The sequence below is a fragment of the Symphalangus syndactylus genome, chromosome 13 (genome assembly GCF_028878055.3).
Source record: "Symphalangus syndactylus isolate Jambi chromosome 13, NHGRI_mSymSyn1-v2.1_pri, whole genome shotgun sequence".
NCBI classification, from domain to species: domain Eukaryota; kingdom Metazoa; phylum Chordata; class Mammalia; order Primates; family Hylobatidae; genus Symphalangus; species Symphalangus syndactylus.
Window position 1 is genome coordinate 58852832 of NC_072435.2, and position 24433 is coordinate 58877264.

Here is a 24433-nt window from a genome sequence, read left to right on the forward strand (position 1 = left end):
CAACTAGACCTAACAGACACATATGGAACACTCACCCAATTAAAAAAAAAATCCAAGTGCACATGAGACATTCTCTATGGTAGATGACATGTTAAGGCATAAGTTAAATCTCAGTAGATTTTAAAATACATATCAAACGAACTATTTTCTTTGACCACAACAAGATAAAGTTAGAAATGAATAATAGAAGGAAAAATGAAAAATTAAACAACACTCTCTTAAACAACCAATAGGTCAAAGAAGAAATCACAAAGGAAATCAGAAAATACTTAGGGACAAGCGAGAAAGAAAACAAAATATACCAAACTTATGAGATGCCCCAAAAACAGTGCTCAGAGGGAAATTAATAGCTATTAATGCCCATGTAAAAAGAATAACTATCTCAAATTAATAATCTGACTTACATCTTATGGAACTAGAAAAAGTAGAGCAAACAAAACCCAAAGCCAGCAGAAGAAAGGAAATAATAGAGACTAGAGCAGAAACTCATAAAATAGAGAAAGAGAATAGATAAAAAATCTATAAAACCAAAAGTTGGTTTTTTGAAAATATTAACAAAATTGGCAAACCTTTGGCAAGACTGATGAAGCACCAAAGAGAGAAGACGCAAATAACTAAAATCAGAAATGAAAGTGGCAATACCACTAATTTTAAACCACCTAGCAAAGAAAAATCTTAAACCAGATGGCTTCACGAGTTAGTTCAACCAAACATTTATTTTATTTTATTTTATTTTATTTTATTTTATTTTATTTTATTTTATTTTATTTTTGAGATGGAGTCTTGCTCTTTCACCCAGGCTGGAGTGCAGTGGCGCGATCTCGGCTCACTGCAGGCTCCGCCCCCAGGCGTTCACGCCATTCTCCTGCCTCAGCTTCCCGCATAGCTGGGACTACAGGCGCCCGCCACCTAGCCCGGCTAATTTTTTGTATTTTTAGTGGGGACGGGGTTTCACCATGTTAGCCAGGATGGTCTCGATCTCCTGACCTCGTGATCCGCCCACCTCGGCCTCCCAAAGTGCTGGGATTACAGGCGTGAGCCACCGCGCCCGGCCCAACCAAACATTTAAAGAAGAATTCACACAAATAATTTTCAAAAACTTCCAAAAAATTGAAGAGAAGGAAACACTTTCTAACTCATTCTGTGCAGCCAGTATTACCATAATACCAAAGCCAAATAAAGAAATCACAAGAAAATTACAGACTAATATCCCATATGAATATGGATACAAAAATCCTCAAAAAAATTAGCAAATCAAATTCATTAGCATATTAAAAGGATTACTCAACATATCCAAGTATGATTTATGCAGGAATGCAAGGGTGGTTCAACATAAGAAAATTAATCAATGTAATACATCACATTATTAGAGTGAAGGTAAAAAACACACACGATCACCTGAATTAATACAGAAAAGGTATTTAACAAAATTCAACACACCTTCATGATTAAAAAAAAAAAACCAGAAAACTAATCATACAGGGAAAATTCCTCAATGTGATAAAGGGTATTTATGAAAAACTCACAGCTAACATCATACTTAATGGTGAAAGATTGAAAGCTTTCCCCCTAAGATCAGGAATAAGACAAAGATGCCCATTTTCACCATGGCTAGTAAACACTGTATTGGAAGTTCCACCCAGAGCTATCAGACAGAAAAAGGAAATAAAAGCCATCCAGATTGGAAAGAAAGCAGTAAAACTATCTCTATTCACAGATGACATGATCTATGTATAGAAAATCCAAAATAATTCACAAGACAGCTACTACAGTTAATAAACAAATTGCAGGGTACAAGATCAACACACAAAATTCAGTCATGTTTCTACGCACTAGCACTGAACAATCCGAAGAGGAAATTGAGAAAACAATTTCATTTACAACAGCATCTAAAACAATTAAATACTTAGGAATAAATCTAACCAAGGAGGGGAAAGACTTGTACATTGAAAATGACAAAAGATTGCTAAAATAAGGCCTGGCACGGTGGCTCACGGCTGTAATCCCAGCACTTTGGGAGGCCGAGGCAGGCGAATCACGAAGTCAGGAGATCGAGACCATCCTGGCTAACAGGGTGAAACCCCATCTCTACTAAAAATACAAAAAATTAGCCGGGCGTGGTGGCGGGCGCCTGTAGTCCCAGCTACTCGGGAGGCTGAGGCAGGAGAATGGCGTGAACCCGGGAGACGGAGCTTGCAGTGAGCTGAGATTGGGCCACTGCACTCCAGCCTGGGTGACAGAACAAGACTCCGTCTCAAAAAAAGAAAAAGATTGATAAAATAAATTAACAAGTATCTAAATAAATGGCAAGATGTGTTCATGGATAGAAAGACTTAACATTAAAAATGTCAGTACTACCCAAAACAATCTACAGATTCAACACAATGCTGATCAAAATTCCAACATCTTTTCCCAAAGAAATGGAAGCAGATCCTCAAATTCATATGGAGTTTTAAGGGGCCCCCAATAACCAAAACAATACTGAAAGAGAAGAATAAAGTTAGAGGACTCACACTTCCCAACTGTGAACTTACTACAAAGCTACAGTAATTAAAACATATGGTACTTGCATAAGGATAGACATATAGATCAATGAAATAGAATACAGAACCCAGAAACAAACCCTCACATATATGATTAATTGGCTTTTGACAAGGAAGCCAAGACCACTTAATGGGAAAAGGACAGTGTTTTCAACAAATGGTAGAGGGAAAACTGAATATCCATATGCAAAAAAATGAAGTTGGACCCTTCTACCACATACTAAAATTAAAATGGCTCAGGCCGGGTGCAGTGGCTCACACCTGTAATCCCAGCACTTTGGGAAGCCAGGGCGGGTAGATCCCTCGAGGTCAGGAGTTCGAGACCAGCCTGGCCAACATGGTGAAACCCCATCTCTTCTAAAAATACAAAAATTAACCCAGTGTGGTGGCACACACCTGTAATCCCAGATACTTGGGAGGCTGAGGCATGAGAATCGGTTGAACCTGGCAGGTGGAGGTTGCAGTAAGTGGCGATCACACCACTGTACTCCAACCTGGGCAACCAAGTGAGACTCCATCTCAAAAAATAAAATGAAATAAAATAAAATGGCTCAAAGACTCAATTTAAGAGTTAAAACTATAAAACTCTTAGAAGAAAATATTGTCAAAGATCTTCATCACATTGGACTTGGCAACAACTGTATAAATAGGATACCAAAAGTACAAGGAACAAAAAATAGTAGGTAAATTGAACTTCATCATATTAAGAACTTTTGTGCACCAAAGGACACTATCAAGAAAGTGAAAAAACCTGGAGAATGGAAGAAAATATTTGCAGATCATATCTCTAACAAGGGATTAATATTCAAAATATACATAGAACTCCTACAACTTGACAACAAAAAAAACAAACAACCCAATTCAAAATGGGCAAAGTACTTGAATAGACACTTATCCAAAGAAGATACACTAATGGACAATAAATTCGTGAAAATATGCTCAACATCATTAGTCATTGGGGAAATGCAGATTACAACTACAATGAGATGCCACTTCACACTAACCAGGATGGCTATAATCAAGAAAATGGATAATAAGTTTTGGTGGGGATGTGGAGAAATTGGAATCCTCCATGCATTGCTGGTGGGAATGTAAAATAGTGCAGTCATTGGGGAAAACAGTTTGGCAGTTCCTCAAAAGGTTAAAAATAGAACTACCAAGTCACCCAGCAATTCCATTCCTAGGCATATATTAAAAAAAAAATGAAAGCAGATATTTGTACACCAGTGTTCACAGCTGCACTATTTACAATAGTCAAAAGGTAGAAACAACCTAGGTCCATCCACAAATGAATGGATAAATAAAACGTAGCATATACATACAACGGTACACTAGTCCGCTGTAAAAAGAAATTTTGATCTTACTTCCTGCTACATGACTTTGATATATTACAACATGGATGGACCTTGAAAACATTATTCTTTGTGAAATAAACTAGACACAGGACAAATGTTAGACGATTCCACTTATATGAGGCACCTAGAATGGGTAATTTGGTAAGCACAGGTAGCAAGGAATGGGGAGTTATTGTTTAACGGGCACAGAGTTTATGTTGGGGATGATGAAACAGTTTCTGGCATAAAGAGTGGTGATTGATACACGGCATTGTGAATGTACTTAATGCCACTGAATTTTACACTTAAAATGGTTAAAACGATAAATATTATAGTTTGCATATTTTATCATAAAAATATTTGTTAAACGATGAAGGGACGTGAACGGGTTGAAATTTTATAAAAAGTGGCCAGGCAAGGTATCACTGCAATCGTGTCCTACAGGAGGAGGAAGATCATGTGGACATCTGCGGGAAGGGTGTTCTGGCAGAGGGAGTAGCACGGGCGATGGCTCTGAGGACTGTGAGAGGTATATTTGGAAACAGCGAGGAGGCCAGGGTGTCTGAAGCTGAGTAAGCCAGAGAGAGTGGCAGGAAGTGAGATAAGAGAGGGAAGGTCAGTTTCTGCTGAGAGTGAGGAGGAGCCGCAGCAGGGTTGTGAGCAGGTGGACGTGATCTGGCTTGAGTTTTAACAGGGCCAGTAGAACAAAGCACGCCTGGGTACCGAAACCAGCCGGTGGCCAGTTGGCAACCTGGGGAAGTCTAACGCGAGGAAGCGCCAAGGGTTCCCCCAGGATGCGCTTCCCCTCGCCGCCACCTGGAGACAGCAGAGTCGCGCCCAGCGCTGCGCAGGCTGATCGCCGCGCCGTGCCCCCGCCCTCGGTCGCAGGTGGCTCGTCCCGGGAATTCCTAAGCGGAAACCGGTCTCATGCCCCGCGCCTTTGCTCGGCCCCTTTAAGAGCCAGAATTTCCGGAGGGCTGACCTGGGGGGGCTAGGGATGCCCAGGGGCCGAACCACAAGTTGGGAACGGGTGGGGGAGTTGGCGAAAACTTCCGAAGTGGAATTCCAACTTTTCCTGGGCCTGATTCCCCTTAGGCATCCCTGAGGGGGCAGAGCTTCCCTTCCGGGGACTTCAGAGGGTTCCTCAGGTCATCTAACTGGGAGACACAGGAGGCCCGAAGCGCCCCCCTCCACCTGGTCCAGAGGAACCTCAGTGGAAGTGGAGAAGTCAGGCGCCGCCGACAAGCCTCTCCCAGCCAGGACTTTGCTTAGACTCGCTCCTCCCGGCAGGGCGCACCTAGGCGGGTCCATCGCCAGCCGGGGAGAGGGGTGTGGGCAGGGAGGGAACAGGTGCGCGGCGGGACCCGCCCTATCTCAACAGGTGAATCGCTCCAAGTAGGTCTCGGTTGCGTGGATCTCGGTGAGCTTGGTTTGGCCGGAGCAGATGGGGGCCGGAAGAGACCTGTGGTCTGCAGGCGCCCTCCCAGCGGACCAGTCACTTGGTTCGGGCCCTGGGGGCCGGAGCGCACCTGGGTCAGCCCACTTCCGGGGAGGGAGGCAGAGGAACCCCTCCCCGCCGCTCACCCCTAAGCCCAGCCCTCGGCTCCCACCCTTGTGTACCTGGGCCGAACCATTCACCGGATCGCGCAGCGGGTGGAGTGTGGCTCGGAGGACCACGGCGGGTCAAGGACGTTTCTCCCCCATATCTGAAAGCGTGCCCTTTATTCACGTCGTTTACGTTCATTAAAACTTCCAGAACGCAGCAGGATGGACTTAGAGTAGGGACAAGGAACGGAAGTGGGAAGGGGAGGAGCGTGCACCCCTCCTGGCCTTGGTGAGCGCCGCGCCCCCTAAGGTACTTTGGAAGGGACGCGCGGGCCAGACGCGCCCAGACGGCCGCGATGGCGCTGTTGGCTGGAGGGCTCTCCAGAGGGCTGGGCTCCCACCCCGCCGCCCCAGGCCGGGACGCGGTCGTCTTCGTGTGGCTCCTACTTAGCACCTGGTGCACAGGTACGGGGCACGGGGCCTCTGAAGCTGCGGAATGGCGGAGGGCACTGTAGAGGCGGATGGATGGAATGGAGGCGGCGGGGGCGCGGGAAGCGGGGCGTCGCAGAGGCTGGGACCTTCCGATCCCCTGGGTCTTGGGCGATCTTTTGCGCGCCAGAGTGAGAGGAATTCCCCATCCGTGCCGGGGAGCGCTCCCCCCGCCCTTATCTGGAAGATAGCAGGAAGTGAAACTCCCTGGACGGTGAGACCCGGAGCGGCAGGGAGAATGGAACTCTTTGTGGGGAGAGAGTGGAAGACCGCCCGATCACTGGCAAAAGAAAAGCCGGGATGGGGCTTGGGCGCACCCGGGGATTTCTAAGTGTTGGAGTGACGGGGAGAGGGCACGGGAGGGCTGGATCAGACGATTCCTAGAGGGACAGAGACGAAGAAACAATGCCTAGGCCTCGGGTGGGTGTGGGACTGGGGACTTCCCATCCCCCGCACCCCACCCACCTCCCGCGGGCTCCGGATTATAAGTGCGTAAGAGTCAGGTAGGATGGACTTACGGACTTGAAACCGACTTCTGCTGGTAGGCTTTCACCTGGATGGGATGTTTGGGTGGTGGTGAGGTCTTTCCCGAGACACTTTTGGTTCAGTCATTTGAAATGACTTTAGGGTGAGGTGGTGGGAGGCTGATGGAGATATTGTGGGGGCTTTAGTCCCTCCATGGCAAAGTAGTTCAGGCAAACAACTCCATGGTTTTCCCTCCAAATTCAAAAGACCCCGGGTAACCTGGAATCCTTGGTAGTCGGTTTTGAAGTGGGGCCTTGGGCGCTGGGGGCATCAACATGGCCATTTGTGCTTGCCTGCCCAGGCCACACAGAGGCCCCTTGCTGTGGGTTAATGGCAAAGGGAAGAGGGGACTGGTGTGGTTCAGAGGACACAGGCTGGGAAGAGAGATGGCGGGCAAGTCCAAGGAAACTGGCCGTGTCACCGTGCACCTGCCACTTCAGCCCCACGGGTCTATAAAATGGGCATGATTATCGTGGCTACCTCACTGGTCCTGGTGATTAAGGAACAATGTGTGCCACGCACTCTGTAAACCACACACTTGCAAATGTCAAGCTGGTGACAGGTGGCCTTCCTGTTGAAGCACCTCCCTGAGCTCACAGCAACCCTTGCTGTCTCTCCTCTTGCCCTCAGCTCCTGCCAGGGCCATCCAGGTGACTGTGTCCAACCCCTACCACGTGGTGATCCTCTTCCAGCCTGTGACCCTGCCCTGTACCTACCAGATGACTTCGACCCCTACGCAACCCATCGTCATCTGGAAGTACAAGTCTTTCTGCCGGGACCGCATCGCCGATGCCTTCTCCCCGGCCAGCGTCGACAACCAGCTCAATGCCCAGCTGGCAGCCGGGAACCCAGGCTACAACCCCTATGTCGAGTGCCAGGACAGCGTGCGCACCGTCAGGGTCGTGGCCACCAAGCAGGGCAACGCTGTGACCCTGGGAGATTACTACCAGGGCCGGAGGATTACCATCACCGGAAGTATGTTGGGCGGGGCAGGGGGATGAGGCTGGGCTTGCCCGGGTGGTGGGGCTGGCGTCCTTGTGTGGGACCTGGAGTCCCCATCTGAAAGCTCTTGAGTGCCAGTGTCTGAAAAGATCAGTGAAGGGAGCAATTCTTTTTTTCTTTTTTTTTTTTTTTTGAGATGGAGTCTTGCTCTGGACTCCAGGCTGGAATGCAGTGGTGCAATCTCAGCTCACTGCAACCTCCACCTCCCAGGTTCAAGCAATTCTCCTGCCTCAGCCTCCCAAGTAGCTGTGTCTCCAGGTGTGTGCCACCACGCCCGGTTAATTTTTGTATTTTTAGTAGAGATGGGGTTTCACCATGTTGGCCGGGCTGGTCTCAAACTCCTGACATCAAATGATCTGCCCGCCTTGGCCTGGCAAAGTGCTGAGAGACACCATACCCAGCCTAAAGGGAGCAATTCTATTCTACTATTCTTCCTTCTGTTAATCCTTCCATTCCTTAATTTAATAACGAAGATTTTTTGAGTACCTGTCATATACCAGGTGCTGTTCTGGGCTCTGGGAATACAGCTGTTAACAAAATCATCAAACCACTTCCCTCGTGGAGCCCACATTGCAGTGAGAGAGACAAACACAACACACACTCTCAAGTGCTTGAAGATAAAGAAAACTGGGTAACGGAGAGAAGAGGCCAGGGTTTGTTCTATAATCAGATTAATAACACGAGCAGTAAGAAGTAAAATTTATCTAAGTAACAACTTATTAAGGGTCTACTGTGTGCTAAGCTCTCATCCAGGTTCCCAAGGATTAACTCAGACCACACAGTAATTGAATAGATTCTATTATTGTCATCTTACAGAGGCCCAGAGAGAGAAAGTGACTTGCCTAGTGTACCAGCTAGTTACACATAGCTGGTAACGGGGTTGGGATTCTAACTCAGCCACTTTGGGTCTAGTGGCCAAGCTCCTAATCCCTTTGCTTGCCTAGGGTGGTCCGCAGAGGACTCACAGAGGAGGTGGCAGGAGTGAACTGCAGGGGCAAGAGATCTTAATGGAGAAAGCCTGTGACATGTCAGGAACTGCACACATATTCTCCCATTGAGTCCTCTCTTCTACCCTCCTGACAGCTGAGGCACAGAGAGGTTACCTTGTTCAAATGGGCGCATAGGAAGTCAAAGTCTGGAGCTGGGGTTTGAACCCAGGCAGCCCTGAGAACCCTTGTTCTTAACTGTAATGCTGCCTCCTGATAGGATGTGCCTGTTGGGACTAAGTAAGGGGCAGTCATTCATTCATTCATTCATTTGGTATTTATCAAGCATCTACTATGTGTCGTTGGTGCTGGGGATAGAGGTGATTGGGATGGCTGAAGTTTCTGTCTTCAAGGAGATGACATTCTGGTGGAGTGAGACTGGCAGTAAATAAGCAGATAAAGAGTATGAGAATTTCAAAGTCTGGGCACGGTGGCTCACATCTGTAATCTCAGCACTTTGGGAGGCCAAGGTGGGTGGATCACCTGAGGTCAGGAGTTCCAGACCAGCCTGGCCAACATGGTGAAACCCCGTCTCTACTAAAAATGCAAAGATTAGCCAGGCGTGGTGGCACATGCCTGTAATCCCAGCTACTCAGGAGGCTGAGGCATGAGAATCGCTTGAACCCAGAAGGCAGAGGTTGCAGTGAGCCAAGATCGCACCACTGTACTCCAGCCTGGGACTAAGTAAGGGGCAGTCATTCATTCATTCATTCATTTGGTATTTATCAAGCATCTACTATGTGTCGTTGGTGCTGGGGATAGAGGTGATTGGGATGGCTGAAGTTTCTTTGAGACTCTGTCTCAAAAAAAAAAAAAAGACTCCGTTTCAAGGTATAAGAATGTCAGAGAGTACTAAGTGCTGCAAAGGAAATAACACCAGGCTGGGCGCTTTGGCTCATGCCTGTATATTTCAGCACTTTGGGAGGCCAAGGCAGGAGGATCACTTCAGCCTAGGAGTTTGAGACCAGCCTGGACAATAAAATGAGACCCCATGTCTGCAAAAATTTTAAAAATTAGCTGGGCATGGTGGCATGTGCCTGTGGTCCCAGCTGCTCAGGAGGCTGATGTGGGAGGATTGCTTGGGCCGGAGAGGTCAAGGCTTCAGTGAGTCGTGATCATGCCACTGCATTCCAGCCTGGGTGACAGAGTGAGACCCTGTCTTGAAATGAAAAGAAAATAGGCTGGGCACGGTGGCTCACACCTGTAATCCCAACACTTTGGGAGGCCGAGGTGGGTGGATCACCTGAGGTCAGGAGATCCAGACCAGCCTGGCCAACATGGTGAAATCCCATCTCTACTAAAAATACAAAAATTAGCCGGGTGTGATGGTGGGCACCTGTAATCCCAGCTACTCAGGAGGCTGAGGCAGGAGAATCGCTTGAACCAGGGAGGCGAAGGTTGCGGTAAGCCAAGATTGCACCACTGCACTCCAGCCTGGGAAACAGTAAGATTCCGTCTCAAAAAAAAAAGAAAAGAAAAGAAAAGCAAATAGCACTGGGTGATGTGCTACATGGAATGACTTGGGCTGTGAATATGATTTGAGGAGGGCCTGGGCCTGGGCCCTACAGAACCTAGAAGGCAGAGAGGAAGGGGAGGGGCAGGGTGCCAGGGATGAAGCCTCACCTACCTCATGTCTTATTGTGTGTTCACCGTCTTAAACAAGAATTTAAAGTTGGGCATGGGGTAGGGGGGGAAGGGAGCGTCCCTTTGCAGACCCCAAGAAGCCAGGAACTGGAGCACATTCTGCTAGAGGATCGATGGGAAGCAGGTTTCCAGGGGCTGAGCCTATGTCCGTCCTGTTTCAGAGGAAGCACCAGGCTTGCTTGCCCTGAATTTCTGTGGGCAGCTCAGCCATGAGCATCCTACTGTTATTGAGGTCACAGGGCTTCTTAGGCCCCCTCCTCTCTAACCCAGGGATTGTGCCTGCCTGGACCAGGCATGACTGCTAAGCTCCTGCCAGGACAAGCCAAATACTGAGGGTGCTTCCTCTGCTGGGCACAAAAGTCCAGGATGACCCCCCAGGCTCTGTCTAGGGGAAGGGGCCCTGCATGCTACAGGGGCCTCACAGACCTGGGTCTTTCAAACCACCCCCACCTGGGCCTGTGTTTGATCAAGGCCCTGAGTGTAAACATCCATTGTGTGTATATGTCCTTTCAGGAAGCCCCGTAGCCGCAGGAGCTTCCTCCGTTTCAGCTTTGAGGATGGGGAAAAATGTACTCCCCGTGGTGTTCCTAGGGTCACCCACTGTGCTGGGGTTTTTCTGTTTTTTGTTTTTTTCTGTTGCCCAGGCTGGAGTGCAGTGGTGCAATCTCAGCTCACTGCAACCTCTGCCTCCCAGGTTCAAGAGATTCTCCCGCCTCAGCCTCCTAAGTAGCTGGGATTACGGGTGCACACCACCACACCTGGCTAATTTTTGTATCTTTTTGGTAGAGACAGGATCTCGCGATGTTGGCCAGGCTGGTCTCAAACTCCTGACCTCAGGTGATCTGCCTGCCTCGGCCTCCCAAAGTTCTGGGATTACAGATGTGAGCCACCATGCCTGGCCTATCCTGGTTTCAAAAGTGAAAATAGTCCTGGGTGAACTAGAAGGCTGTCCACTCCAGGCGTCCCTCCGGTCAGGTGGCTCGTGCCCTGCTTTGTCCTTCCATGCTTTGGATGATGGACCAGCACCTGGACAGGAGGCCCTGTTCCACCTCCTCAGGCTCCTTGGGGTCCAAGCGCCCCCACCTCCAGCTGCACTGCAGCAGAGAGCCCATGGGACCTCTGAAATCATGAAGATCACCTTTGTGATGTATAAAGAAGGAACCAGAGGTTGGAGATATGGAGGAGGCCTGGCTGCTGTTCCCACTGGAGACCTGGCATCTTCTCCCCTCACCTAAAACAATGAAAGCAGTGCTCAGCTCGGCTGAGATCACGGCCAGCGCAAGACCAGGAACAGGGTACGCCCTGCAGGAAGAAGGTGCGCCCAGGCCTTAGGATGGATCAAAAGAAGCCGGAAAACTATATTTTTTGTGGGTTTTCAAAATGTCAGACAGGTCAAACAAAACACACTGAGGTCCAGCCTCGGCCTACGAGATGCCAGATTTCAACCCCTGGCCTATATGATCTGTTTGCCATGGCAGGCGGTTCCCGTCCACCTCTTTTGTTTACAGCAGGGACCAGCTCTTGAGCTCCAGTGTTGAAGAGGCATAGTCAGGGTCTGATTTGAAGACACTGGTGGCTCATGCCTGTAATCCCAGCACTTTGGGAGGCCGAGGCAGGAGGATTGCTTGAGGACAGGAGCTGGGAGACCAGCCTGGGCAACATAGTGAGACCCAGACACTACAAAAAATAAATTAGCAGGGCATGATGGTGTACCCTGGTAATTCCAGCTACTCTGGAGATGGGAAGATTGCTTGAGCCTAGGAGTTCGAGGCTGCAGTGACCCATGATCGCACTACTGCACTCCAGCCTGGGCGACAAAGCTAGGCCCTCTCAAAAAAGATACAGGTGGAAAAATGATGGACGAAGAGGGCATTGTGGCAAACCTGGAGGATTTAGGAGAACCTAGTTTGGAATTCTATGAGGATTCAATGAAAGAATGTGTGCAGAGGGGCCCAGCACATAGTAAGAGCTCAATAAACGGTGGGGGCCGGGGTGGTGGCTCATGCCTGTAATCCCAGCACTTTGGGAGGCTGAGGCAGGTGGATTACTTGAGCCCAAGAGTTCAAAATCAACCTGGACAACAAAGCGATATTCCCATCTCAAAATTAAACAACAACAACAACAACAACAAAACAGTGGCTTAGATGCCTGATCATTAGGGTAAGTTGTGTCTTCAACCCTTTCACGTCTGCTCTGAAGGTCACCATATCTGGAAGCCTTCCCTGGCCTCCTTGTTTAAAATGGCACAGCCCCCACTCCACGCCTGGCACTCTCTGTCTGCTGTCCCTCATTCGTTTTCTCCATACAGCTTATCTTTGTCTGATATGTGACATAGTTACATTTTTTATTTGTCTTTCTTTCCCAGTTAGAATCTGAGCTCTAGAAGGGCAAGGGCAAGGATTTATAACTCAAAGGTTCCGGGCTTAGGCCTCTTTACTTTCTTGATTTTGAGGTTAATTAAGAGCTCAGGCCTAGCGAAGTGGCTCATGCCTGGAATCCCAGCACTTTGGGAGGCCCAGGCGGGCAAATCACTTGAGGTCAGGAGTTCCAGACCTGCCTGGCCAACATAGTGAAAACCCTGTCTCTACTAAAAATACAAAAATTAGCCAGTTATATTGGCAGGCGCCTATAATCCCAGCTACTCAAGAGGCTGAGGCAGGAGAATCGCTTGAACCCAGGAGGCAGAGGCTGCAGTGAGCCGAGATCGTGCCACCGCACTACAGCCTAGGCAACAGAACGAGACTTCATCTCAAAAAAAAAAAAAAAAAAAAAAAATCAGAGCTCAAAGAGTTTGTTTTCCCAAGTAGCAGAATGAGAAAAGTTTACAAAATTGTTTAAATGACAATAAAGTCATTATAGATTAACAAATAAAATACCTTTTATGAAAAAAATCATTTTCTGAAACCAGACAAAACATTGTGAATGAGAAGGTGGCATGGTTTTATTTTTTTGCAAGTCTCTGAAGCCTGGCTGGATAGAAGAGCCTGGCTTCTCAGAGCTGCTTCAGTCTGTTGTGATGTCTATCATATGTCACGTAGCCTCTGGAAAACTCCACAGTTAGTATTGTTGGGAAAATAACTTTGACCTCAGGGTCTCCTGAAAATGTCTTGGGGAACCCCAGGGTCTAGAGGCTGCAGTTTGAGAACTGTTGCTGTGGTATACCAGGTGTCTCAAATACTGCCTAGAACATAGGTGGCACTCAGTAATTATTGTTGAAGGATGAATGAATGAATGAAATGTGTCTTTGAATCCAGCCATGTGCCCAGAATGATGAGACAGATGACAAAAGCTAAGGGACTTTAGCATGAGGAGAGAGGGGGTTCGTTTCCTTTTTTTTTTTTTTTTTTGAGATGGAGTCTCACTCTGTTGCCCAGGCTAGAGTGCAGTGGCGCAATCTCAGCTCACTGCAACCTCTGCCTCCTGGGTTCAAGCAATTCTCCTGCCTCAGCCTCCCAAGTAGCTGGGACTACAGGCGCGTGCCACCACACCTAGCTAATTTTTTACATTTTTGGTAGAGATGGGGTTTTACCATGTTGGCCAGGCTGGTCTGGAACTCCTGACCTCAAGTGATCCACCCGCCTCAGCCTCCCAAAGTGTTGGGATTACAGGTGTGAGCCACCATGTCCGGCCAAGAGGGTGTTCATTTCTGCTTCTGCCAGGTATTGTGTCAGGCACTGGGGACCCAGCAGTGACTGAGACAGACAGGGCTCTGCCTCACGGAGCCCACATTTTCACCAGGCAAGGGATGGTTGGCCCCTAAGCTGGGAGATAAGACTTCAGCAGTTGGGTGGGGGAGCCGTGGGAGAAGCCCAGCCCATGGGGGGACAGTGTGAATCTAGAACCAAGGCAATGGCAGGGGTGAGGCTGGCACGGTAGCTAGAGGCCATGTCGTGCCAAGGGCCTTGGGGACCATGGGACCTTAGGGAAGGCGTCTGGAATGCTGTAGCCAGAAACTGTTGCAAGGAGGATTTTTCTGTAGACGTGAGTCCTTCCTTGTGAAGAAAGCAAGGGTTCTTTCATTCCTGGGGATGCCAGGTGCTGTGGACTGCAGCACGCATGGTTGCTGCCATCACAGAGCCGTCGTGCAGGAGGGCAGCGCGTCCTTGGGAAGGTGGCAGGCAGGTCAGGCTTGGAGGAAAGAGGCTGGGAAGCTGAGGGCGTTTCCTGCCCGAGATGCCCAATGTAGCCTACTTATCTCCCCAGTGGCCTAAGGCAGAGTTGCCTGGTAGGTGCCCCGGACCCACCCTGGTGAAAGGCTGAAGGTATTTAACTAATTAGGGCCTGAGGAGCAGAGAGGAAACAGGATGTGCCAAAACACTTTGATAGATGGCAGAGTTAACAGGCTCCTTGCCTGCAGCTGCTTCAGACAAGAGCGTCCCCAAGCCCTGGGTCTGACCTGGAATGTGGGGATGGAAGGGGAGGGGGAGGGACCAAGGCACTGGGAGGGTAAGTCTCTCTCTCTCTCCCCCACATAGACACACCCACTCCTTATGGGTGCCTGGGCATCTCCTGGTACCTAGAATCTGGCCTGTTTATCTCCACACCCATCCCTGGGGTCTACACTAGGCTCTGTGGGTGGCAGTTCACATCAGGGGAGTTCTGACTTTGGCTCTGAGAGGTGGTTCAGAGATGGCTGTAAGTTGAGAAGCACAGACTGCTGGGTGTGGTGGCTCAAGCCTGTAATCCCAGCACTTTGGGAGGCTGAGGTGGGGGTGGATCACCTGAGGTCTGGAGTTCAAAACCAGCTTGGTCAACATGGCAAAACTCCATCTCTACTAAAAATGCAAAAATTAGCCAGGCATGGTGGCAGATGCCTGTAATCCCAGCTACACGGGAGGCTGAGGCAGGAGAATCGCTTCAATCTGGGAGGCAGAGATTGTAGTGAGCCGAGATTAGTTCGCGCCATTGCATGCCAGCCTGGGCAACAAGAGGGAAACTCCGATTCAAACAACAAAAAAAGCTGGGCATGGTGGAGTGCCTGTAGTCCCAACTACTCAGGTGGGAGGATTGCTTGAGTCCAGGAGGTTGAAGCTGCAGTGGGCTATAATTACACCACTGCACTCCAGCCAGGGCCATAGAGTGAGACCCTGTCTCTAAAGAAGGAAAAAAAAAAAACCCTCAGGCTCTGAGGGCACCATAACTGCTCTACACTGAAGAGATGTGCAGCTTTTCCAGACCCAAAATGTCATCCACAAAACAGAAGTGATAATGGCCCTGCCTCACAGACTTCTTGCAGTAGCCCAGGTGTTTAGAACGGGGTGTAAAAGGCCCCGTGCCTTTGGTAGGAATCTTTGCATATGCATTTGATCATCTGCAGCCTGCCCAGCCCACCGCTTGCCCACTCCTGGGTGTGCTGGGAAGGGGGCTCTGGCCCTCCTGGGGTTAGGTGCCCCAGCCTCTAAAGTGCCCTCACGCCTTTTCCTCCTGACCCAGATGCTGACCTGACCTTTGACCAGACGGCGTGGGGGGACAGCGGTGTGTATTACTGCTCCGTGGTCTCAGCCCAGGACCTCCAGGGGAACAATGAGGCCTACGCAGAGCTCATCGTCCTTGGTGAGTGGGCCTGGGAAGGGGGAGGCACGGCCCTTCCTTTTGTCCGCTTCTGTTCTGTCTGCCCTCCCGTGTCCACCCTCTGCCCTCCCGCTTACCCTCTGGGCTCTGTCGCCTGCTTTGCTCTCCCCCAGGCTCTGCCAGTCACTTAGGCTTCCCCGTGCCCTGCACCCCAGGCAGGGACCACTGGCCCACAGTGCCTCCAATCACCCAAGCCAAACTAAGAGAAGAGTGGAGACTCTGCCTCTTCCAAGTCTCATTTTTAAAAAAATCCAGACTTGGGGTCCGGGTGCGGTAGTTCATGCCTGTAATCCCAGCACTTTGGGAGGCCGAGGCGGGTGGATCACTTGAGGCCAGGAGTTCGAGACTAGCCTGGCCAATGTGGCAAAATCCCGTCTCTATAAAAAATATAAAAGCCAGGCGTGGTGGTGCACATGCCTGTATTCCCAGTTACTCAGAGGGCTGAGGCATGAGGATTGCTTGAACCTGGGAGGCAGAGGATGCAGTGAGCCAAGATCACGCCACTGCACTCCAGCCTGGGCGACAGAGTGAGACTCCGTCCAAAAAAAAAAAATCCAGACATGGTCAGAGTCCATGGGCAGTGAATGACGACAGTTGATGGTGTGCAAAATCGACCCACCTCTTGCTACATCTCCAAGGCCTCATCTCGCCCGAGTCCCTCGCCAAAGCACAGCGGTTTTGCCGTGTGCCCTGCTGGGATGGCGCTGCATGGCACACACAGTGTGTAAGTTTGAGTGCAGCTGAAACGAAGCCGATTCCAGACGCCCAGGGGCAGGGCGGGGAGTCCGTGTGGCTGGGAGGCCTCCCTCCATGTGTTAGGGGGATGTTGCCATCAGCCAGGTGCCCTGCTGTAAGCCAACACATGGAGTCTCATATGATGTGTGCTCTGCGTGAGTGATGCCGCTGGGTTGTACACTGCCATCTTCACATGTGTGAATGAGCACGTGACTGGGGGGTACTTGGGCCGCAAGACAGAGTTCATGTGTGGGGGATGGAACACGTGCACCAGTGACCCAGGAACCTCTGCGTGTTCTTTGGTAAAATGCACCATTTGCATCAGCAGTTCCCAAAATTAGTCTCCAGGTCTATTTACACTCTAAAACATTATCGAGGGTCTCCAAGAGCTTTTGTTTCTGTGGGTTTTATGTCTATCTGTTGCTTAACGTATTAGGAATTAAAATGGGGAGATTTTTCAAGCCCAAGATACACAAGCAAGACTTGGCAACATGGCAAGACCCCGACTCAACAAAAAATTTTAAAATTAACCAGGTATGGTGGCATGCACCTGTGAGCCCAGCTTCTTGGGAGGCTGAGGCAGGAGTATGGCTTGCACCCAGAAGGTCAAGGCTGCAGTGAGCCATGATTATGCTGCTGCACTCTAGCATGAGTGACAGAGACCCTGGCTCAAGAAACACAAACACACACACAAAGCATATAGTCCATTAGGCATCAGGGCGATGATGGCATCAGGGAGCCTGGGAAACTCCACTGGACATTCATGGGAGAACAAGTGAAAAAGGCAAATAACATCTTAGTGTTATTCTAAAAATTCTTCTTTTGGCCTTGCGGACAGGACCACACTTTGAGAGCTGTGACTGACATGCCTCTGTCGTGTTGCAAGGGCCTATAGTGCCAAGTGCATGAGCTCTGGGGAGGGCTTCGTGGGTGCAGAGCTGGGCCTGTGGAGGCCCCTGAGACACAACGCTGGTGGGGCTCAGAGCTCCAGGGGCACTCGAGGGAAGACAAGAACCAGGTCTGAGAGGCATGAATGTGACAGTGCACGAGTAGAGATGGAGACCTTGTGGGTCCCAGAACTAGGACTGCATATGACTTTCATATGTGGGCATTTTTGCCTTCATGGGTCCCTTCCTGTTTTAAAAAAAATTTGTGATTATGTTGTCACAAAGAGTTTATTACTATATATTCAGTGTTAATTTTTTTTCAGATTTGTAAAGTAAAATTAAACCATTTCAGCCAGGTGTGGTGACACATGCCTGTAGCCCTAGCTACTTACTCCGGAGGCTGAGGTGGGAGGATCGCCTGAGCCCAGGAGGTTGAAGCTGCAGTGAGCCATCATCACACCCCTGCACTCCAGACTGGGCGACAGAGCTGAGATCCTATTTCGTGGGCACTGTGCCTGCTGGAACAGGACATCCCTATCACCGTGGTTGGAGCCCTTTGGGGTGCTAAGACCTATGAATGAGAAAAACTTAGGGTGCCCAAGCTGAGGTAGAGCCCTCAGAACCCCCTGGGATTTGTATTGGAGCCCTCGTGGCATGAGACACAGGTGGATTATGCAATGGGAGTTTCTTACCTATAAGCACCCACATGTCGGCAGGTGGAGGGTAGGAGCCATGCGCTAGGGCTTCAGCCCCCAGCCCCTGCCCGGTTCAGGGCACACCTTGCACTTGACCAGCCTGGAGCTGGGCTTTCGGGGGCGGCTCAGCCTGGGCTGGCTCTGGCCAGCATAATCTGTTTCTCTTTTGTCCCTCCAGGGAGGACCTCAGGGGTGGCTGAGCTCTTACCTGGTTTTCAGGCGGGCCCCATGGAAGGTACGGGGGGTGGATCCTGAGTTGGGTTTCTCAGGAGCTCCCATATATCACCTACTGCTTCTGACTCTAGTTAGTATCCCCTTCCCCACTAAACCCTGCTCACTGTGGACCCCTCACTAACCTGGCCTGACTGTGGCTCTGAGGCATCTAGTGGCCTGGCGCTGGGCCTAGGCTAGGCTGGGTGAGGAGAACCTGGGGTGCAGGCCGGGGCTCTGTGACTGGCACCTGCGGTGCTCTTGAGGGTGTGGCATCTGGGCAGCTGGCTCTCTCTTTGGTCTGGGGGCTGCAGCCTGTCTCCCTCTGTGCAGGCCGCCTCTTGTCTTCTGCCTTGTGTTTTTGCACCTGGGGGAGGGCCCTAACTGGGGAATGGCCGGGATGGTAGAATGGGGAGTGTGCTGTGCCCAGCCTCTGGCACAAAAAATCCAGCCAGGGCTGCAGGTTCCTTGGTGAGCTTTGCAAATCGTCCCCGACCTCAGTGCTGGCTCCGCACCATGTGCCCCTGCTGTGCCATTGGCCCTGTTCCCTCCCAGGCCTCCGGGCTCAGGGCCTGTTCTCTTTCTGCAGACTGGCTCTTCGTGGTTGTGGTGTGCCTGGCTGCCTTCCTCATCTTCCTCCTCCTGGGCATCTGCTGGTGCCAGTGCTGCCCGCACACTTGCTGCTGCTACGTCAGGTGCCCCTGCTGCCCAGACAAGTGCTGCTGCCCCGAGGCCCGTAAGTGTCCCGCTCATGGCCACCCTGGTTCAGGCAACATCCTGCGTCCTAGGGAAGGAGGTGGCCATCCACCTGCCCCCAGGACAGTGGTGTTGGTCTGGAGGGTGTGAATTTAGCCAGTGGGGAGAAAGTAGGCTGAGGAGGGTCTGCTGCTTTAGATTATCATTTACTTCCTCCAACTTTCAGTTTATTTTTATTTATGTTGTTCTTTTCTTTTGTAAGTATAATCCATACACATGGTAAAAATGTCCAACAGTACAAGATACTATTCACATGAAAGTAAAACCCTCTAAAAAAACCAAATCTTGGCTAGGCGCAGTGATTACGCCTGTAATCCCAGCACTTTGGGAGGCCAAGACGAGTGGATCACTTGAGGTCAAGAGTTCCAGATCAGCCTGGCCAACATGGTAAAACCCCGTTCTCTACTAAAAATACAAAAATTAGCTGGGCATGGTGGTGTTCACCTGTAATCCCAGCTACTCAGGAGACTGCGGCATGAGAATCGCTTGAACCCAGAAAGTGGAGGTTGCAGTGAGCTGAGATCACGCCACTGCACTCCAGCCTGGGCAACAGAGTGAGACTCTGTCTCAAAAAAAAAAAATCTTAACTGAAAAAGGTAAGAAGCCAAACAAGGTTTACAACACTACATGATTTAAGCAAAAAAAATTTTTTTTGTTTTAGAGAAAGGGTCTCACTCTGTCATCCAGGCAGTGCAGTAGTGTGATCATAGCTCTCTGCAGCCTCGAACTCCTGGGTTCAAGCAGTCCTCCTGCCTCAGCCTCTGAAGCAGTTGGGACTGTAGGCACACACCACCATGCCCAGCTAATTTTTTGATTTTTGTTTTTTGTAGAGACACGGGTCTCAGTATGTTGCCCAGCCTGATCTCAAACTCCTGGCCTCAGGTGATCCTCCCAAGTCAGCCTCCCCAAAGTGCTGGGATTACAGGCATGTGCCACCATGCTGGCCAATTTTTAAAAATTTTTTGTAGAGACAGGGTCTTGCTGTGTTGCGCAGGCTGGTCTTGAACTCCTGACCTCAAGTGATCCTGCCTCAGGCTCCCAAAGTGATGGGATTACAGACATGAACTACCACACCTGGCTTTAAACTTAAGCAATTTTTTTTTTTTTTTTTTTTGAGACAGTTTCACTCTGTCACCCAGGCTGGAATAAAGGCGCGATCTCGGCTCACTGCAACCTCTGCCCCCCGGGTTTAAGCTATTCTCCTGCCTCAGCCTCCCGAGTAGCTGGGATGTAGGCGCCTGCCACCACGCCTGACTAATTTTTGTATTTTTAGTAGAGATGGGGTTTCGCCATGTTGGCCAGGCTGGTCTCGAACTCCTGACCTCAGGCAATCCGACCCCCCCACACACCCCCACCTTGGCCTCCCAAAGTGCTAGGATTACAGGTATGAGCCACCATGCCTGGCCAAATTTAAGCAAATTTTTGAAAACACGTATCCACAAGAATGCTGCACATTTTACCGAGCTACTATGTCTAGGGACATATCTAGCACACCAGCACGGATACCGTGGAGAGCTGGGACTGGGTGTGGGACTAGAGCTAAAGGGGAAGTAAGCAAACCAAGCAGGGGAAGGTAAGAGAAGACAGAAGACAGAGAGAGAGGGACCTAACTCTATGAGAGGAGTCAGACATGTGCAACTGAAAAAGACTTGCTCCTGCCCCTCTTCTGTGAATGTCTGTGAATATCCCAACGGGACACTTTCACAGAGGAGCTGACAGACGTGGTCACAGCCATCAGCCTTGGGACACCAGGCCACAGCGTGTACACTACGTGGCACTGATGGACACTTCAGCATCCCTCTAGCTGCTGTCCCGTTTCCCCTCCTCGGGGACCATAGCTGTTGCCAGTCCTTGGTTTCCTTCAGGAGGGTGTCTGGGTAGACCAGCCTTTGTGCACACAGTCCAAGATACATGAACAGTGAAGTACCAGGCAATCCTTGCGTGGGCAGGTGGAGAGCTGAGGCCTGCTTGACATCTTCCTGCTCAGAAGCCCAGTGAGCAGTTTCCCTCCCTAAGGCTCAGTGTCATCCCCTATAAAATGGGGCTTATGGCAGAGCCCACCACACTGGTACGTCTGGGGGTTTGGTGAGCTCATGTGCACTCCATTGAGCATGGAACCCAACCTATATAAAATATTCTACGTCTGTCAGCTGCTGGGCACTGCCACTATCAGCCTCAGTAGTGACTGAGGGCCAGGGCACCAGTCAGAGCCCTGCTGCACACAGAGTGACCCCAGAGAAGCAGCCTTCCCTCTCTGAGTCCTGTTTCCTTCTGTTAGGTCCCGACTTCATGGGTTGTTGTGAGCATTAAAGAAGTCGCTGGCTAATTTCATAGTCATTGAAGTCAGTGGTGTGCAACCTGGTTCCACAAAGGATCACTTCCCTGAAAAAATTCCACTGCTCCCTGGAGGCTTATGCAGGCCTTCCCATCCCCTCCCTCTTGTTGTGTTCAGCTGACAGCTTTTTGCTCAGTGAGTGAGTGTTAGGTCCATTTCACAGATGGGCTGCAACCAAGTTTGCAGTGAACCCACTAAGACCAGAGCTAGGGCCAGGACTAAATGCTGGTCCCAATGCCACATTCCCCTGTCCCAATACATTTCCTCCTTCCAGAGACCCTGTTACCCCAACCTGGGGCCCCATTAACTCCCTGGCAGAGGCCCTGTTACGTCTGCTGCTACCACAGCCTCCGCCCACCCGTCAGGAGGCAGCAGGTCCCACTGCTGATGATAAAGTTGCAGGCTGCCTGAGCTAATGAAGGGGCTTCCTCTAGGCTGTGCACTTAGTCTTCTGCTTCCAAACCAAATCAGAGGTGAGGCACCCTCTCTGGGCCCATCTCTCTCCATTTTCCTGTTGGGGTCCCAGGGAGGAAGCCACTTGCCTAGGGCCCAGGAACTTTGCAAGCCTCTTGCCCTAGGGAGGAAGGAAGGGAGGAGGATCTTACCTTGAACTGTCAAGCCTAGAGCCTGGCGGGGCGGGCGGAAATGGGTGCAGTCCATGAGTTAGAAACACTAGAGGAGACACTTTGCTGCTTGGCCGGGGCAGGCAAGTTAACTCCAGAGGCTCCTGCCACTGCATCTCGATCTGGAAGATGATCAGGTGGGCAGGACCCACGTCTCCCAGATGACTCACTTTTTCTAGAGCAGGGACTTGGCTGCCAAAGAGGATACTTGATTTCGGCTTGTGGGGACAGTGGTGGACCCAGCACCTGGGCTTTATATAAAGGGCAGCTTTGTTGCCCTGTAAACACACAGACCGTGGGTGGCCACTTCTTCCAGTAAGTTAGCTGGGGAGTTGGAAGTTTAGGTAAAACCGTTTGATTGGCAAATGTTGGCGAATGACCATGCTGTTAAATGAAACATTGTTCTGCCACGCTGGGGCCGTGGGCTGCCTGCGTGCACCCTCTGAGAAATCACACAGGAAGCGGGGTGGGGTCTCCGTGAAGCTGGTGTCCCTCAGCCTCAGGGATGCTGCAGAAATGGAATGAGGACCAGCAGGGACTCAGATGCCCAAGGAAGCTCTACAGCCGAGAGGACGGCTTGGGAAGGAGGTCCAGGCCCAGGTCCCTCCGGAACCCAATGGGTATGGGGCAGCCTGGCTCCTGCCCCACCCGCCTTCTCCTGTTGATTGTGTCCTCACAGTGTATGCTGCCGGCAAAGCAGCCACCTCAGGTGTTCCCAGCATTTATGCCCCTAGCACGTATGCCCACCTGTCTCCCGCCAAGACCCCGCCCCCACCAGCTATGATTCCCATGGGCCCTGCCTACAACGGGTACCCTGGAGGGTACGCTGGAGACGTTGACAGGAGTAGCTCAGGTGAGGCTGGGGGAAGCAGGAACAGCTGGTGGGGGTGTGCTGGGCATCTGGACACTGAGGGGCAGGGGCTGGAAGGAAGAGGGTCTTGGGAGCCGAGGAGGGGCTCTGCTCCTGGTGCGCAGCCACTGACAGCCACTCTCCCCCAGCTGGTGGCCAAGGCTCCTACGTACCCCTGCTTCGGGACACGGACAGCAGTGTGGCCTCTGGTGAGAATCCATCATCCCGAAGTTGGATGCACCTGTAAGGGAGAGGGGTGGGCCAGGATCCATCCTCCTAAACCGACCACCACCACCCTATCCCTAGAAGTCCGCAGTGGCTACAGGATTCAGGCCAGCCAGCAGGACGACTCCATGCGGGTCCTGTACTACATGGAGAAGGAGCTGGCCAACTTCGACCCTTCTCGACCTGGCGCCCCCAATGGCCGTGTGGAGCGGGGTGAGCAGGAGCCTTGGGGTCTGAGGGCTTTTAAGGTGGGGTGGGGGGAAGCATGTCTCCCTGATACCTGCCCCAGGGACTCTTGGTGCAAACCCTGGACCCCGGGCTCCTACAGCAGTGACACCCCCCTTCCCTGCAGCCATGAGTGAAGTCACCTCCCTCCACGAGGACGACTGGCGATCTCGGCCTTCCCGGGGCCCTGCCCTCACCCCGATCCGGGATGAGGAGTGGGGTGGCCACTCCCCCCGGAGTCCCAGGGGATGGGACCAGGAGCCCCCCAGGGAGCAGGCAGGCGGGGGCTGGCGGGCCAGGCGGCCCCGGGCCCGCTCCGTGGACGCCCTGGACGACCTCACCCCGCCGAGCACCGCCGAATCTGGGAGCAGGTCTCCCACGAGTAGTGGGAGGAGAGGCCGGGCCTACATGCCCCCGCGGAGCCGCAGCCGGGACGACCTCTATGACCAAGACGACTTGAGGGACTTCCCACGCTCCCGGGACCCCCACTACGACGACTTCAGGTCTCGGGAGCGCCCTCCTGCCGACCCCAGGTCCCACCACCACCGTACCCGGGACCCTCGGGACAACGGCTCCAGGTCCGGGGACCTCCCCTATGATGGGCGGCTACTGGAGGAGGCTGTGAGGAAGAAGGGGTCGGAGGAGAGGAAGAGACCCTACAAGGAAGAGGAGGAAGAGGCCTACTACCCGCCCGCGCCGCCCCCGTACTCGGAGACCGACTCGCAGGCGTCCCGCGAGCGCAGGCTCAAGAAGGTGAGGGCTGCCCTCCCTGGCGTCTAGACCGTCCCTGGACCCCCAGCCGGTCCCCGCGGCTCATACCCTTCTTTCTTTCTCCCTTGCAGAGCTTGGCCCTGAGTCGAGAAAGTTTAGTCGTCTGATCTGACGTTTTCTACGTAGCTTTTGTATTTTTTTTTTAATTTGAAGGAACACTGATGAAGCCCTGCCATATGCCATACCCCTCCCGAGTCTAATAAAACGTATAATCACAAGCTCTGGAGAGAACCATTTGTTCGGCCGCGCGGGGCGGGGGACCGGGGCTGCTCCGGTGTGTATCTGTAAAGCGCCGCGTCCCGGGGGCGCCGGAGTCCCGGGCCGGGAGGAAGGAACCCAGCCTGGCCCGGCCCGCGCCCGCGCCGCCGGCCGGAGAACGTGCACCGCGCAGCCGCCGCCCGGCTGCGTGCGCGCCCCGGCCCCGCCCAGGCGTGCGCATGCGCCCCGGCCCTCCGCCTTCGCGCACCGCAGGCCGGCCGCCG

At 51.6% G+C, this 24433-nt stretch overlaps 2 protein-coding genes across 10 annotated transcripts in view; one reads left to right on the forward strand and one right to left on the reverse strand.

Annotated features, from left to right (window-relative positions):
- The window catches only part of LOC129459572 (protein FAM187B-like), a 35722-nt gene extending 13156 nt beyond the window's left edge, over positions 1–22566 (reverse strand). The window contains exons 1-2 of one of the 3 annotated variants that reach the window (XM_055236449.2): positions 21863–22566; positions 16763–20809 (exon numbers count right to left, since the gene is read on the reverse strand). In XM_055236449.2, the coding sequence (XP_055092424.1) occupies positions 19975–20809; positions 21863–21996 (969 nt within the window). In that variant the 5' untranslated portion in view covers positions 21997–22566 and the 3' untranslated portion in view covers positions 16763–19974. Of the gene's footprint in view, positions 1–5497; positions 6021–16762; positions 20810–21862 lie in introns of those variants that run through there. The other 2 variants (XM_063614112.1, XM_055236450.2) reach the window with 2 other exon arrangements.
- LSR (lipolysis stimulated lipoprotein receptor) lies at positions 5600–24169 on the forward strand. 7 transcript variants are annotated; one of them, XM_063614061.1, is made up of 10 exons: positions 5600–5732; positions 7067–7411; positions 15502–15621; positions 18135–18191; positions 18756–18902; positions 22560–22733; positions 22880–22939; positions 23037–23168; positions 23308–23933; positions 24023–24169. In XM_063614061.1, exons 2-10 carry the CDS (start codon positions 7156–7158, stop codon positions 24056–24058), a joined length of 1608 nt encoding a protein of 535 aa, XP_063470131.1. In that variant the 5' UTR covers positions 5600–5732; positions 7067–7155; the 3' UTR covers positions 24059–24169. The 7 variants fall into 7 exon arrangements, with proteins under 7 accessions (XP_063470131.1, XP_055092413.1, XP_055092415.1 ...); XM_055236438.2 differs by lacking the exon at positions 5600–5732 and adding an exon at positions 5757–5887; XM_055236440.2 differs by lacking the exons at positions 5600–5732; positions 18135–18191 and adding an exon at positions 5757–5887.
- Positions 24170–24433: the final 264 nt, after the last annotated feature.

What these genes read in the sequence shown, in the direction of transcription:
- LSR (XM_055236438.2), top strand. Translation starts at nt 5,779, where the DNA reads ATGGCGCTGTTGGCTGGAGGGCTCTCCAGAGGGCTGGGCTCCCACCCC. An exon ending in ACTTAGCACCTGGTGCACAG is followed by an intron (nt 5,888 to 7,066) that starts GTACGGGGCACG and finishes TCTTGCCCTCAG; the next exon opens with CTCCTGCCAGGGCCATCCAG. An exon ending in GTGCTGCTGCCCCGAGGCCC is followed by an intron (nt 18,903 to 22,559) that starts GTAAGTGTCCCG and finishes GTGTCCTCACAG; the next exon opens with TGTATGCTGCCGGCAAAGCA.